The 17,697-nt window shown below is 37.9% G+C and overlaps 1 protein-coding gene across 1 annotated transcript in view; it reads right to left on the bottom strand.

The window, feature by feature from the left end:
* Positions 1–3,527: 3,527 nt before the first annotated feature.
* The window catches only part of ABCD2 (ATP binding cassette subfamily D member 2), an 83,015-nt gene continuing 68,845 nt past the window's right edge, over positions 3,528–17,697 (bottom strand). The window contains exons 9-10 of the mRNA XM_004390127.1: positions 15,678–15,803; positions 3,528–4,912 (exon numbers count right to left, since the gene is read on the bottom strand). Of these exons, the coding sequence (XP_004390184.1) occupies positions 4,693–4,912; positions 15,678–15,803 (346 nt within the window). The 3' untranslated portion in view covers positions 3,528–4,692. The remainder of the gene's footprint in view (positions 4,913–15,677; positions 15,804–17,697) is intronic.

Raw genomic sequence — 17,697 nt, forward strand, 5'->3', positions numbered from 1 at the left:
GAATATATGCCGAATAAAACTTTCTTTTTGCTTAACTTTATGATGTTTTTCCCCTACAATAGTTACTTAACCTGCGTGTGCTTCATTTTCCTCTTTTGTTAAATCAGAGTTCTGTGAAGATTTAATGAGCTAATGTATATGCCATGCTTTGTGCTTACTTGGCTGAGGGTGCTCATTTATGAAGCTTCACAGAGTTATACTTGGTACAGTAACTATAAAAAAGTTAGAGAGCAGAGTCACAGGGTTAAAGAGCGCTACGTACTTGGGAGGAACCCTGGTTGCACAGTGGTTAAAGCACTTGGCTGTTAACCAAAAGGTCTGCTCTGGGGGAGAAAAGATGTGTCAGTCAGCTTCCATAAAGATTTACAGCCTTGGAAACCCTGTAGGGCAGTTCTACTCTGTCCTTTATGGTCACTATGAGTTGGCATCAACTTGATGGCAATGAGTATAATCTTCTTAGGACAGAGATCATATTTTATTTATTCCTACAACTAGCGTAATACCTGGCAAAGGTAAGCATTTAATAAATGTGTGTTGAATAAATATAAATATTTAAGCAATTGTTCGGTGAATATTGTGCATACTACTATATAAAGTGGTGTACCACACAATTTGTAATTGAGGTGTGTGTAGCCACATACCCCACACAGTCATTTAAAAGTATAGTAGTAGAGCATTTTCCACCATTGTAATAATTTGAAATTCCTTTGATTAATCAAGACTTTTTCATGATGATTAAGAAATTCACAATACTAAGCTCAACAAACTGCATATTGGATGGAGATCATATGTAATGCATTTATACAAAGCCACATTCTAATTTAGCTACATAGTGATTTTTTACCATTGAGGACCATTTTCTCATTCACTTTCATTAACACAATCCAGCTTATAAGAAATGGATCACTGGTTCTGAAATTTTCACAAAACTGTAAAGTACTTTATATTTGGTAATCATGAAAGGCACCAACAATGAAGAAGAAGGGATCTGTTTTTAATAAAAATATTTTATACACATACCTGAAGGTTCTTGCGTGGCAAACATTAGAATGTACAACTCCAAAACATATGTGATATACTTAAATGTATATCAGCAGACTTTAAATATCCTGGATTATGTGAAATTCACACTTCTAAATGAGAAAAATTTTTGTCCATAAATTCTTATCAAAAGCATCTCCTATAATCAAGGATTTAATAATCTTTACCATTTTCTGCACATCTCAGAAGTATGTAACATTTTCTGGATTTGGTTTCCAATGTGTCACAGATTTTTCCAGGCTAAAAGCATTAAAAAACTATTTTCAAACAGATTGTAATAGGTTAAGCCTCTTGACAGATATGAAATTATACTTGGAACCAAAACCTAAATAAAAAACTATCTTCAATTATACCTTTACTGGCAGATCAAAATTTGACACAAAAACCAAATTACTAACAAGGGAAAACCATTCCTACTGTAAACAAGTACAAATTTTGGTTGCATTTCAAGATACAGCTTTCTTCTTGAGATTATTCTAGAGGGATTTTTACACATCACACCCACTCCTCACTTATCGACATGGTTAGGTTCCAAAGACAGGTTGTTATGCAAAAATTGGTTGGTATGCAAAAATTCGTGTTATCTAGTATTTGTTTTGGCATCCTTTTTATTAAAGGATCATGCAAAAATGGAGGATGACCACACTGGATCACAAAAAGGAGGGTGACTACATCATTACATAACTGCCAAATTAATTATTACATAACTGCCAAATCACTGAGAATCATGGCCCAGCCAATCTGAAATATAACCTTGACCAACATAGACAATGTTACTCTTGCCTTGGACTTTGGTGTTCACTACTGCCAGACATATGCTGTTAATGCGCAAAATAGTCAGATAGTAGATTTTTTACTATCATTGTAAATGCAAAATGTTGGATAATGAGACAGTCAATAAGAATACATACCATTTTAGTCTCATGCTCGGCATAGCACTACATGCTGTAGAAATAAAATCCAACATTTTCATAGAATGCAGCTTATTTTCCAAGTTTGAGGTGACAAAAGAAAAATGAACATTTAAAAATCAAGTTCCATAAACTTACAGCTTTCTTTGATAAAGAAATAATAAAAGTCAAAAGTTTGGGCAAATAGGTAACATGGTAAAACCAGTCTGAAATGGAAATATCCTTCTTTTTCCTTTTCCTTATGTATTCCTTGCTATATTAAAAATGGCCACTTAGTTTCTCAGTCTTTTTCACAAAGTGTACCTATAGTAGTAGCAAAATATGACATACCTATTGGACTATTTTGGAAACAGTTACATGGTACATAAATACAAATTAAAATCACAGAATTTTTTACCCTCCAAGTTAGAGAATAATGGTCCTGGGAAAAAAATCAGAAAATAAATAGGTACAAAAAAGCTCATGGAAAACATGTTCCTCTTAGAACTTTAACATTTGAATTACAGTATGTATAGTTTGTAATATAGACTTTAAAGCATCCTTGAATCCTGTACATGATACATAATGAGTCTTACTTCAGCTCACTGATAGGGTATACTAAGTTAGTTCTTAATTACAGTCTAGTATTTGTTTTGGCATCCTTTTTATTAAACGACCTAAAAGCCTCAAAACATATCAGATCTTGAATTTTTAATCTTTTCAATTATGAAAATTATGACATGAAAATATGCTTGTGTTTCAAATGAGGACTTTTCATTTTCGTTGTGTACCCTTAAAAGTTAACTTAATTCACTTGCTTGAGATTTTTTAATCTTACAGCAGTCTTGTATAAACTGGATAGCTGCTAATATAGAAAATAATGGATAATTTTTTTCAGGTTTAAATTTTGGTTTCATGTTTTTTCTTAAACTTTTATTATCTGCCTCACTTTTTAAATAGGAAGTAGTAGTAACTGACAAAATGAATAAATGAGTAGCTAACAATTACTAACAGAAAAACTTGGACATGTGTCCTGATTATGACTTTATATTGCTTTCCTTCACATAAGATGGTTACATTTATCGAAACGAAAAATGTCTTGCCATGGCAGAATTGAAAATGTCAAAATGCCATGATGCTCTACAATGATCACCACGGATGATTTCCGGGCACTCTACCACCTGAAAAAGTCTGGAAATCACAGTGTTAGCATCTGCTATGGCTGTCTAAATACGCAAATAAAATTCCAAGCCACTCACAACTGATCTTTCCAATTCTTCCTGCCCTATCAACGTGGTGGCATAGGCAGTAGAAGGTTACAGTGTCAGGCTTGGCTAGTGTACTTCCAAGGCACACAGATAAAAACTTCCATATATTCTACATAGATTCTTTCTCATTAAGATTAATATTAAATTTGTCTAATACAATTAATTGCCCTTCTGATTGTTCATGTCTTAGAGGTACGTTAGTACTGAATGTGAAGCAGAGTTGCTGAAAGATTTGCTTACTTCCTTGGCTCATTTTTAGTTACAGACCAAGGACCTTCCCACTTTGCATTTAATTTCTGTTTCTTATAAACAATAACCAAATAACATCAACAATACCTAATTTGTTTTTCAACATCTTACCTAACTTACTGATATGAAAGCACAGTTAGCTTTATAGGGTAATAGTGGAAACAGTGCTGAACCAGGGAGTCAGGAGACCTACATTTAATCTCTGCCTCTGCTCCTAATTAAGTTGTACGATTGGGACAAATTTGAGTGTTAATTTTCTCAAAAGCAAACTAGGAACAATAATACCTGCCCAAAAGACTGTCATGAGGATTAAAATGAGATGATGTAAATAAGGATTGCAAATTATAAAGTACTATTCCAATGTATGTTACTACTACTGTGATTTTGAAAATCCCTATTTTCTATTACAGCACTGCAATATAAAAAAGTGGTGGACTCTTCCTTTGGGCACAAAAACAAGCTGAGTATTTCTGGATAGAAGTTGTAATACATACTGCTACCAAGTAAAATAACAGGCTGGGTAAAACATTGTTTGGATAGTCCTTTTCTTTACTGACAATTTTCTTTTTAAAATTTGTTTAAAAATATGTAAGATTCTCATTAAAATATGCTATATCTGCATTAAGATGCTCAAAGTCTAAAATTAAATAATATGGCATTTTATACATGTATAGCCATGCTTCTTTCTTTCAACCACTGCCATTATATTTTTTTTCATATTGAAATTATGTATCAAACTGCTAGCTATTTTGTGTAGAAGTTTACCTGGCCACTAGCAATGATGAACATGAATTCTAGCTATAAAACCTAGTATCAACCAGGAATGTACTAAAATGTTACTCAAACTTTTAATTTTATACACCTGGTATCAACCCAAATGCTGCCTTAAATTTTTTCATTCCCAAGATATACCCCATGTTTATTAAGAAATTCAGACATCACATACACATGGCAAATACGGTATTAATCGCGAATTACTTAGAAAATCCAGTTACGCAGGTGAAACAGGCTTCCAGTAGGAATTAGTATAAGCCATAATCACTAATCTTTACATAATGCATTTGTTTATTTTCTTCTGAAAATTCAGATCATATACTTCCTTGAAGCTAAAATTTTATAAAACATTTCTTGCTGCTTTTTTCCTCTGTGCTTAGTTTAACACAATGCATGCACTGTAACAGGGTGTTTCTGAGTTTCTTAAAGCCTTTACCTAAAAATTAACTTGTAAAATATGTCAAAACAAATTAGGATATCTCATCTTCAATTTTTATTGTCTTCAGCACTGAGTATTCTCCCAAAATTTTACATAGTTCATTGAGTCTCTGCTGCATTTTGGGAACTCCAGCTAGCTGGGATTCTAGCTTTTGTTTTTCTTCACTCAGTGTTAAACGGGTAGCAGTATCCAATTGCTCAAAGCGCCAACCTCCTTCACCATCAAACTGTAATAAATGAGTGTGATATTTCCTGCATAAATAAAATAAAATAATATCATTAGCAATAATTGTGAAAAGCCATGTCAGTTATGGGTTTATCATTTTAATTGATAGTTAAAGGCAAATTATAAGTAAGGTGCCTATTTTACACTTGATTTTCAAAGGTCCTTCAAGAGGTTAAATATTGTTGATTTTTTTAAAACCCAAAAGCCATTAATTAATCTCTAGGAAATTCTCATTGATTGTATTAAATTTATTTCTTATTCTGAATGTATATGAATTGCAAAGGAAGACATGATGTTACATCTATTTAATTTATCCTCATAATCCAGTATGCTCCTAAATAAAAAACAAAGCATACATAGAATGAGAGTAAGGAAAGGAAGCTGAGAGAAGAAAGTAAAAAGGCCATACAGAGAAAAACAAGGAAATACAATAGCAATTCACTTATACACCATCCATTGGGGATGAGTTATTCTACATAAGTAAAATTTAACCAATAACTAAAGTTTTAAAACTTTTTTTTTTTAATGAACTATTTGATAGAAATCTTTTAAAGAAGCTTCTATACCTTTTTATAATGTAATCTCTTTTGTCACGGTTTCCAGATTCCTTAATAGGAAATTCACCGAGGTACAGAAATTTTTTTATTGATAAGCTGGAAGATAACCCATCTTTTCTTAAAAGGAGGCTGAGGTCACCAGTTTCTGGGATTTGTGGGGGATGTGTGGAGAGAGTAAAGCTGGCAGAGTTGGCCCCACATGGTTGAGCCACCTACATTTTGTCACGCTTCTGAACTGGCTCATATTCGTAGGTTTCCTCAGTTTTCCTGTCTTTCACTTATAGTTTTTCTTACTTCTTTCTTTCAAACTCTCATCTGTCATTATTTACTACAACAGTTGGCCTTTTGTTAGTTTCCACCTCCTTTTTAAAATTGAGATATAATTCACATACCATAAAATTCATCTTTTTAAACTATAATTCAGTGGATTTTATTCACGAGGTGGTGCAACCATCATCACTAATTCCAGAATTTTCTTTGCCCCCAAAAGAAGCCATATATCTATTAGCAGTCACTCCTTACTCTCCTTCCCCTAGCCCCTGACAACCACTATTATCTTCTGATCCTTATTTTTCAGGTTATGTTATAATAGTGGCACTGTTAAATACTGATATTGACAGTAATAAGGAGAGACAGGGAGTAATTCTCCCTATGTTAAGTATACTGAAAAAACCACAGCCAAAGGCCAAAGAGGTCAACCGTGGGACAAAGAACTCCGTTTGGCCCTTTAGTTTCTGCCCTGAAAACAGTAAAGCAATCAATGCGCCTTTGTTTTATAAAATAGCCAGGCAACACTTAAACACGTGTAAATGAGTAGGGGCTGCACAGGTCCCATCCTGGCAACAGGCCTCAGGAAGAGAGGGGAACATGATGCAGTCAATCATGTATATTCACTGATTCATACATAACACATTGAACCCTAATGACTACAGGACCTTGGAGTGCCCTCTTTTGGAGGTTCCTGGAGTGGTAAGGACATCCACGTAAGGGAGAAGGTGTCACATCCCTGGGGACAATGGGAGCCTTGTGCTGAGAATTCTCCCAGACATTGCCTGATGCATCTCTTTGCTTGTATCCTTTCTGGTTCTATTAACTATGTAGCTTTAAGTATAGGTAATAGTCTTCAAGAAGAGCCATTTTAGAGAATTAATGAACCCACGGGGCAACTGACTTACTCTGGAGTAACTAATTCAGAGGAGGGCTGTGCAGGCAGTCATAAGGACAGAATCATAACTCGTGAAGACTCAGCTCTAGATGCCTGGGTGACAGAGAAAGCCTGCACGGGCAGTTGATGAAGAAGGACAGAATCCTTCTAGCTTGTGACCTAGCCCAGGGGAACTAGAGGAATAGAGGGGGGCTGGCTGGTCTGAAGTCCAGGGAGTTGTGCAGACTCCTGAGCCTACAGTTAGTATTTGATGACTTGGCCCCAGGTGGCCAGGGTTATTTTGACCTGGCTCAGGTATAGCTGGGGATGAATTCTGACCTAATTCTTAGTGGTTAGGGTGAGAGAGGAAGTACCATAGAAGTGGCTGGTGATGAGGAATGGAGATGTGGGAAGGTGAAGCCTGGGTCACTTCCAGGTGGGAATTAAATTTATGGTGTTCCTTGTCATGCAGTTAGTGATACAGGTGGGATTTGCACACCACCTCCTTTAATAGTGCAGTTAGCAATAGCACACTGTGTTTTATGCTCTTCAGCTTTTCAAAATAACTGACCTTCTCACAGGTGGCACTTTACAAAAACTAAACTGAAAATAATGCATTTCTATGTCAATAAAAATGTAAAAATACTATCAAAATATGAGAGTGAAATAATACTATCAAAATAAGCAAAAGAAGGATGGTTATACAATAATGGTAAAAATATTTCATTTTGTTTTACTTCATTTCAACTTTTCTTGGGCTTTCCTAGCCTTGGATCTATAACCAGGAGCAATTTTAAAATGTGGTAGCTCAGATCTTGGGCAAGTTTCATTCTCAGTGTGTAATGAAGATTTAGCTCATCACTCTGGTCCTACAACATTATTTGATTTCTACATGGGAGGAAGAAACTGTAGGTGTTTCATGCTCTGAGATTCAAAGGGGTGTTCTATCTTATGAGCTAAAATAATATTACAGGGTTTATCATAGTCAGAGGAATGTAAAAGAAACTGCTATTTTAAGTGAGGCTTATTGGAAATAATCTGTAGACTTCCTTCACAAATAGGATAGAGCACAGGAAAGTGGTAATTATAAAGCTATAATTCTATCTAGAAATCAAATAATTTAATAAGCTTCCAAAATTTTGACCTCTTCATACACTGGTATTGATTTTATTCTTTACAATAAACAATTACCCATTGGTTGTTACAGGGAAAAACACATTTCTTCCCACTTCTGAATTCTTTTCAGGGAAAAGAAGAATTTCATCTAGGGAGGAAAGATAATCAGAGACAACAGATTTCTACAATCTAAAATAGTTAAACTAATTCAAAAGCAGAAATAACTTGGTTTTTAGCTTTATGGAGAGATGTAGTGTGGATAGCTGCAGTTAAAACATGTGTTTTTTGAATCTGTGTTATTGCAGTAACAAATTTGGTGGCCCGTATTGGGAGCTCAAGGCACTTGAGACACAGCAGCCCCGGGGTAGGGCCTGGGACTGGTAGACAGTTCTCCCGACAAGCGGCTGCGAGAGGTTTCATTTGCCTCTGGGAAGACTATCGGCCAGACCTGGGTTTGTCACGGCACCGATGGTCCCCAACCATACTGAGAGGTAAGTTTTTACTTTGCTGAATTACTGAAAACGTTTGATCAAAATATCTCAACAAAAAGATGGACTATATCAGACTTGCTAAAAGGACTGTGACTAGACTCAATCAAAATTTCCAGAACGCTTATGCAGAAGCTGATGAGTTCACAGACTCCAACTGATCCAGAATCACATGGAACAGAAATTAACTATGTAAGATTGAGTAAACGAAAGGAAACTGGGTTTTATGTGAGAATATTGCTGACGTTTTAAGGTCCTACTTTCTAGATATAAGAAATCATTTTCCTGTCTCCTAAAGTATCTAACTAATGGGTTTAGATATTGTAACTCTTGAATTAGAAGTTCTGTTGGTAAACTTAGCAAAGTTGTGACTATCATAACCAGAGAAGTGTCTGAAATTTGAGCTATGATTTTACAAAATTGAATAGTATTAGCTTTTCCTGTTAGTCTCTCAGTTTGTGCCTAAATAGAGAAATGCTGCTATATTTATATTAATACTCAATCTGAGGTTTTGCAAAATGTAGTTGCTGTTGAGGCACATGAAAAGCAGTTACTGATGCTGCTTATGCATAAACAAACACCTATTATGGGGGGAGGCCCATCTATCCCAGCAAAATCTCCTCTAGGCCGCTTTCTAACAAACTGGAGGAGGTATAGCTATGAGCCTATGACAAGAAAGAGAATGATAAGCTTATGCAACAATCTATGGCCCCAATACCAGCTGGGGGACGAGAAACATTGTCTCCAAAATGGGTCTTTAGCTTATGGCACAATTTTTCAGATTGCCTTGTTTTGTAAGAAAAATGAGACAAAGTTCCCTATATTCAAGCTTTCATGTCTCTCTATCAAACTGTAAATCCCTCTAACCAGGTTCTTTTCCAGGAAAAGCTGAAGGCAAAAGTGCTTCCTGAATACTCACCGCAGGGTCCCCTCTTAGAAGGAATAGCCCCGATAACTGCTTCCGCTCCCCCCCGCCATACAGGGAAGGTGTGGTAGAAGCCTAAAGGTCAGGTCGAAGAATGACAGCAGAGTCCCCACAGAAGGGGCTGAGCCTGATTCTAGTCGGGCCAGCTTGAGAGAAACTGACCAAGGAAGGGAATCAGGAAGTAAGGGTCCGACTTCATCAGGTATGGTCTTACTCCCTATGCACACCTATCAGGGTACCATTTTTCGGCGAGGGTACTGCTGGGGCTCGGGCAGAGCAATTTCCTCTGAGAAAAATTCCAGCCGAAGGAGGAACAATGTTAGTACATACTCCTTTCTCTACCTCCGACTTGTATGATTAAAAGAATCACTATCCTCCTTATCAGAGTAACCCAAATAGGATGGCAGAGTTGTTCCTTTCCATTTTCTACAGATCCCACCTGAAAATGCATGTGCCTTGCAGGCGACACTATTGCAAGAAATGGTGATAAGTAGTGGCATTCCTTTCCATATTCAACAAAAGGTGAATCCAGAGGTCTGGGCATAAGAAAGGCCTGGATGAGCCCAGTCAGCGGCACCGGTTAAAATTACTTTAAAACCTAGAGCACCTATTATAAACCAGAGGCAATATCCCCTGCGCAAAGAAGCTTTAGAAGGGATCACACCTAAAGGGATCAATACCTAAAAACTGGACTTTTAAAACTTTGCCAGTTTCCGGACAACACCCTTATCGTACCGGTGTTGAAACCGGGGACAAGAGAATATTGGTCTGCTCGAGACCTAAGAAAAATCAACCAAATAGTAGAGGACATTCATCGGATTGTGCCAAACCCATATATTCTCTTGGTTACTATACCCAGTCAATGTGCTTGGTTTTCAGTACTAGACTTGAAAGATGCCTTCTTTTGTATTCCTCTACACCCCGAGTCTCAGCCTCTATCTGCCATTGAATAAACTGATATTAAGACAGGGAATTGCTGTGGGGGTGCTAACTCAAACCCTGGGACCAGCCAGGCGACCGGTAGCCTACTTTTCAAAACAGCTGGACAGCACGGCCTGGGGATGGCCCCCTTGTCTTCCAGCTGTGGCTGCAACATGTGACTTGTTACAGGAAGCCAAGAAATTCACCCTTGGACAAAAGGTAACAGCAAACACACCACATACAGTTTTGCCTCTTTTGGAATAAAAGGGGGTCTTTTTGGTTCACGGCAGGACGGATGGGAAAATGTCAGGCAATCTTGTTAGACAACTCAAACGTGGTTCTGAAGGCTGTCTCCTCCCTCAATCCCACCACACTGCTGTCTATTTCAGAAGGTACCTTTGTACATGACTGCCTAGAGATAACTGAAGAAGTTTTTTCTAGCAGACCAGATCTCTCGGATGTTCCCTTGACTGACCCAGAGATAGAAATGTATACAGATGGCAGTAGCTTTCTATATGAAGGATGCCACAAGGCGGGATATGCGGTGGTGACACGAACTGAGGTCTTAAGAGGCAGCTGCACTTCCTGCCAGCACTTCAGCTCAAAAGGCTGAACTCATAGTCCTCGGGCAGGCCCTGAGACTAGGAATAAGAAGATGCATAACTGTGTATACTGATAATAAATACGCCCATCTGGTCCTTCACTCACATGGTGCCCTGTAGGAAAAAAGGGGACTTCTGAATCGGCCAACAAAGAAATAAAACATGTACCAGAAATCCTAGAACTCCTGAAGGCAATCAATGATCCCCTTCAGGTGGCAGTGGTATAATGCCCCGGACACCTGGGAATTTTAAACATCTGCTGATTTTTGTGGACACCTACTCAGGGTGGGTAGAGGCTTTCCTTTGTCGAACCGAACAAGCCCAAGAAGTGACCAAGGTGTTACTCAAAGCGATCTTACCCTGTTTTGATCTTCCAATCATCTCAGTACAGAGTGAAAACAGGGGAGCTTTTATGGCAACAGTCACCCAAGAAGTCAATAAGGTTTTAGACATAAATTGGAAAGTACACTCAACCTAGAAACCACAATTGACTGGCGAGACCAAAAAGATGAACCATACTCTGAAAAAGGCCTTGGTGAAACTTTGCCAGGGGACGAGCTCCACTTAGTTACAAGTTCTCCCCATTGCCCTGCTCAGAAGCTGGGTAACCCCTCGAAGTGGGCTCAAATTGAGCCCTTACAAATTAACATATGGGAGACCACTCCTGAAAAAGTCGACTTTCCCTACCTCGGTGATGACTGAGGTAGAGAAAAGAGACTGGGTCTGTTCTCTGAGAGCTGTCATAAACACTGTTAATCAGTATGCTTCTTCTTGTTTGTCTTTTCCTTCTAACACTTCCCTCCACAGGTTCCTACCCAGAGATCGGAGATCAGGTCCTGTTGAAGGCCTGGAAGAACCAGCCCCCAGAAGATCAACTGGCCTCTCAGTGGGAGGGACCTTTTGAAGTTCTCCTGACCACCCACTCTCTGAAATTAACAAGAGTAGCTGCCTTGGTGCATCACTCAAGAGTAAAAGCAGCCCCGCCAGATGAAGAGAAAGAAGTATAAAACAAAGAGCCACCATACTTTTGTACTCCAATTAAGGGCCTGAAGTACAAGGTCAAGAAGCCTACAGCACAATGATTTTGACCTTATTTCCCTCTATCTTTCTGTTTTTTCCAGGAGACTTGGGCAGAAAAGGTGCCGGTGATCCTACAGGCAAAGGGGACATTGACCCTGCAAGCTGGGGACACTCTGACCCTCCCATGTGTAGTCTCAACCCTAACTCTACTAGGTCCAGTTAAGTGGGCCATAAAAGAGCCTGAAAGAGCAACCTTAAGAATAGTGATTATTCTAGTTTGTTTCTGTGTTCCCTGTTTCATGAGACTACTAACAAAAGGAACTACAAATACTCCTAAGTCTAGAAAAATTTTTACCCTGGTAAGTTGGGACTCCCCTTTTTCAAACTCTGAAGACGACTGCATCTACTTCACCAAGATGCAGCCAATTTCCACTCTAACTCACCCCCCACACATATGGCCCCTAGTTGATACCGGGAGGTTTCTCACCCCAGCGATGCCCCTAACCAGCAGGAAGTAGCCAGAAAAGAAGCAACGCCCTGTTTCCCAAGATTGAGAAACTTCCAACAAAAGGGGGGATTGGAAGAGGCTGCCTAGGCCTGGCTCACTATTATTTACTCCCCATTGCTAACCGCCACATTGTCTCGTGATTTTGTTTTTCCCTCTGGTTCCAGTCTCCACAAAAGGTTTAAGATTAACCGATGTTCCTCCCTGGAGGGTGGAAAACAGGTGATAATGATCTAAGAATGAAAAACCAAACAAAGCACCCATTTTGTGAAAAGAAAAAAGCAGGATGTCACCAGATAATCCCCAAGGATGTCGCCAGATAACCTCTAAGAATACCAGTAGAAGATTAACTCATCTAAGACATCACCACCTCAAGGGAAAACTAACACAAACTTTTAAGATCCACAATCCTGTTCCTATAAAAGCCTTCAGCTGATCTCCAGTGGGGGAGATGGGTTTTTTTGAGGAATCTATTCCCCTCTGTCTCCTATATATCAGATATATAATAAACATTTTGCTGCTCACCTCAAAAAAAAAACAAAAACAAAAAAACCAAAAAAACGTGTTTTTCTTGTTTCAAGAGATAAAATTGCAGATTTTGTTATCTGCTTTAAAAAATTATTGTTCCCTCAATTGAGAAAACAATGGCTGAATAAGCTTCAAATGCCTCTTTAGGCTACGTGAGTAAAGAACTGAACAACAGAATAGCATAATAAATCCATTGAGAAAAGTCAGATACATGAGACTAAATGGGCAGCTCCGAGGTGAGATGAGAAGGCGGAGAGGGTCAGGAGCTGGTTGAATGGACACGAGAAATCAGGGGTGGAAAGGAGGAGTGTGATGTCACAGTATAGGGAGAGAAATTAGGGTCACGTAGCAATAAATGTATAAATTTTTGTATGAGAGACTAACGTGAATTGTAAACTTTCACTTTAACTACAACAATAAAATTAAAAAAAGTCAGATAAACCTCAGGACTAAGAGGTTACTCCATTTATACAACACTTAACATGTAACCAATTAGGGAGCATGTCTGAAAATTACAGGTCCATACCAGGAAGACATCAAGAATTCTTCTGACCTGGTTCTAAGTCATCTCTGACTCAGAGGATTTATAGGCAAATGTCATAATTGTCTCAAAGATCCAGGTCCTGCTTGTCTTCTCCAGGAAAGAATCAGAGAAATCAGATTCATCGACATGGACCCTAACTCATCCTGGACTAGATCCAGATTGCCTCTGGAGAGATTAGCAAATCAGGGTCCTATTGCTCCAGATGCCACTTAACTCTTAATGACAGAGAAAACCCCCAGAGTTCTATATATAGAGTCACTTCATAAAATGTTTATTTTTCAGGTCAATTCTGAGGAAAAAAAAATCTGAAAAATCTGAATGTTGGAATGGAATATGAGAATAGATTATTTTCCTCTCAGTGGAAGTGGAATTCAAGCAGAAAAGCCAAAAAGCTTTGAATATAAGACTGATCTGAAATGAATGTTCAGCTTACCTACAATTATAAACATTCTCTATAAGGTTTATGGTCTAGAAGGGCTTCAAAGTTCTACTCGAATAAAGCATGCTACTTAATCTAAGTTTAAAGTCACGTACTTGATGATGGCTTTGGCATGGAATCTGACCAGCCACCTGACATAGAATGCTACAACTAGAAGAGAGGAGTCTTGCAAGACCTCTTGGGAAACAGGAGGCCAAAGCAACTAGAGCCAACTATAGTTACTAAGATCTCAAAAACAGGAAAGATTCTGTTGACAAAACAGAATGTAAAAAGTAGAGGAAGTAGAAGGTAATGTGAATGAAAAAGTATTTTTTAGGGTTTATTCACTAGATACTCTGAGTTCCTTATAATAAATAGAGAATTATACTATAGTACAGAGTGTGTGATCAAGGAAAATTACTTTTCTAAATGTTCAAGTTCTCAGTTTTTTCCTAATTAAAAACTCTAAAATGGGAAAAATTAGACTACTTATACTTCATAGCACATGTGTTTTCTTAGTACAGTAGGTACTGTGTCAGTCTCATAGTCTGAAGGTCCTGAGTTTGAGCCTTGGAGAAGACAGAGGTTTCTGGTACCCTGGTGGCACAATGGTTAAGAGCTCGGCTGCTAAACAAAAGGTCAGCAGTTCAAATCCACCAATTGCTCCTTGGAAACCCTATGGGGGCAGTTCTACTCTGTCCTGTAGGGTCGCTATGAATCAGAATCAACTTGAAAGCAATGGGTTTGGTTTGGTTATACTACATAAGGTTGCTGTTAGGCTTAAATAAGATAAGCCTGGAACAGAATAGGTGCTAAATCTGCATTGTTGCTGTTGTTAGGTGCCACTGAGTCAGTTCCAACTCATAGCGACCACGTGTACAACAGAACAAAACACTGCCCAAGCCATAAGTCCTATGCCATCCTCACCATCCTTGCTATGTTTGAGCTCACTGTTGCAGCCACTGTCTCAATCCATCTCATCGAGGGTCTTCTTCTTTTTTGCTGACCCTCTACCTTATGAAGCATGATGTCCTTCTCCAGGGACTGATCCCTCCTGATAACATGTCCAAAGTATGTGAGACGTAGTCTGGCCACCCTTGCTTCTAAGGAGCATTGTGGTTGTACTTCTTCCAAGACAGACTTCTTTGTTCTTCTGGCAGTCCATGGTATAGTCAATATTCTTTGCCAACACCTTAATTCAAAGGCATCAGTTCTTATTGTTGTTGTTGTTAGGTGCCGTCGAGTCACTTCTGACTCATAGAGACCCTATGTACAACAGAACAAAACACTATCCGGTCTTCTGCCATGCCCACAATCGTTATGCTTAAGCCCACTGTTGCAGCCACTGTGTCAAATCCATCTTGTTGAGGGTCTTCCTTTTTTTCACTGACCCTGTAATTTTCTAAGCTTGGTGTCCTTCTCCATGGACTGATCCCTCCTGACAACGTGTCCAAAGTATGTGGTACTATATTATTACGATGATGAATCAATGGGAAAAGTAGAGAAATGGTAAAAAATATCATCATTTATTAAAAATGGGAAATCCCATTAGATTTATGGGTTATTTATAAAATATTTTGGTTCATTTTTCCTAAAAAGAAAACATAAAAATTTTTGCCATGTTTTTTCCAAACTTAGGGTGTGTGTGTGTGTGTGTGTGTGTGTGTGTGTTTTCCTGGATTTTAAAGAAAGGACTAAAAGAATGATGTAAAAATATATAAATACATTCTTACCCCATAGATGCTATGGAATTGTTATGATGAATATTTTTGGCTTAAAAAAAAAATCACTGAATTTTTCTACTTATTTTCAAAATTACTGGAAAGTGAAGATAATTTTCAAATAATACATTATGATATTTGGTTTGGTTATCTAGCCCATCAATGTGCAGCTTAAGAGAAATACAGGTAGGAAACGAGTGAGATATCTTATTCTCTACTGTGGAAAGCTTAGCAAAGCTGTTCTTTAAGAAACATAAGGAAGGACTATCTATCCTAAATCAGTTAGCATTGGAAATACTTACCAAAGAGAAGGCCTGTGTGTTATAGACAGTAAGGAAATTCCAGCTCCTTTCGCAGCCTGAAATATCTTTCCCTCAACATCAATGCTGACAGCACTGGTACATTCATCTAGCAATGCATATTTTGGTCTTTAAAAAAATAAACACAAATAAATTAAGGATTTTGCTGTTTGAACGATGTATCTTTTCTTTGGACAAAGTAAGTTGCAAATGTCAACAACTTTAAAAGAGCAAAAGAGAGTATGTCATTATTAAAGGCAGCAATGGTAAAGCAAAAAAACAGTAGCTGTTCCGTTTTGGAAAAGAGTAACACATACCTCTTACATTTAAATACCCTGAGTAGATTTTCTGATATCAGCTCACAGTGAAATAAGCTTTATTGTTATGTAGATGGATGAATTATAAATATGAGGCATAGGAAAGATGAGGAAGGTCACTGAGTGCATTTTTCTGTAGAAGCCAGGTTCATTCTTGGTGACAAGGTTCTGACTAATTTCATGAAAAATACATTACAGTAGCTAATTATCAAACAGGCCACAGCCCTGTTAGCAAAGATTTAATGACAAGATTGCTTCATTAACAAAGTGAGTTCCTAAGTACTACTAATGGAATTCCACTGCTACAAGACTGTAAGAGTGTGCCTAATCTCACAAATTTAGATTAAGCATTTAACCTTATAACATTGAGACCATGATTCAGAATCAAATTCTTAGTAATAATGGGTGAATATTTATTTGATTGTATTCAACAATTTTTTTAGCTTTTTTTTTTTTTAATCTCTGGAAATTGTCTATTATCAGAGGCACCTATCACTTGACCCTATTTTCGTTTCTTTATTCCTTTTTCCTTTCATCTCACCCTTCTGCCCTTTTTTTTTTTTCTTCCTTTCCCTTTCTTCAACCAAGCCTGTTTGGACTTTAGGTATATATTTGATGTTTAGCAACCTAAGCATTCGGCTACTAAACAACAGTTTGAACCGGCTTAGCAGGTCCCTGGGAGAAAGACCTGGCGATCTGCTTCTGTAAAGATTACAGCCTAGAAAACCCTATGGGGCAGTTCTACTCTACCACATGGGATTGCTATGCGTCAAAAATCCACTCAAAAGTACCCAAAAAGAACAACCTGATTTAGCTTTTCTATTGAGATCACAGATCAACTCCTGCACTGTCATGTACTATTTATTTCAAGGTAAAAGATCAACATCATGCATTTGCCACGGCAATTTCCTCCACGAAGATACTCTGATTTTTAAAAATGAATGACAAAGAAATAAGATTAAAGCAGTAGTCATTTCTCATTTGGAATAAATATTTAGCACTAGAAGTTGCCTTTCCAAGGTAGATTTACTTATTAATAGGGTCCTGTTACCTAATCTGGAAACCCTGGGGGTGTAGTGGTTAAGAGCTACGGCTGCTAACCAAAAGGCAGGCAGTTCAAACCCACAAGGTACTCCTTGGAAACCATATGGGACAGTTCTACTCCATCCTATAGGGTCACTACGGGTCAGAATCGACTTGACGGCAACAGGTTTTTTGGTTTTGGTTACCTAATCTAGGGTGGGTAATCAAGGCTAATAACTAACAGGCGTTAAAAGCAATTTTAACACTCATTTGACTCTAGTATCTGTTCTTTATGCAAAGAACTAAAGGGGCACCTCCTGATCCCCTTAACATCAGGGAAAGTAGTTAACACAGGCTGGCTTTTGGTTGCTTGTTCTGGTTTAAGTATTAAGCATTACTTCTTGGCTCGGACTTGGTTATGGTTTTGTAGATGATTTTTTTTCAAGTGAAAAAGAGGAAGAAAATAAGGAAGTATAATACAGAGAGGTTTGAGGTAAATTTTTCTTTTTGTGTATCGTTCTTTCCAGTAACTAAGTTATTTATTGTATGTTGTCTTATTTTTCAGATTGCTTTGTGCTAAACAGAATAGTCATTTTAGAATTAGAAAAAATACATCTTACACTCTGTTGTCATAGCAACCCCATGTGCTAAACAGAACAGAGATGTCATTTTAGAATTAGAAA

The sequence above is a fragment of the Trichechus manatus genome, unplaced genomic scaffold, assembly GCF_000243295.1.
Source record: "Trichechus manatus latirostris isolate Lorelei unplaced genomic scaffold, TriManLat1.0 scaffold00285, whole genome shotgun sequence".
Classification (NCBI taxonomy): domain Eukaryota; kingdom Metazoa; phylum Chordata; class Mammalia; order Sirenia; family Trichechidae; genus Trichechus; species Trichechus manatus.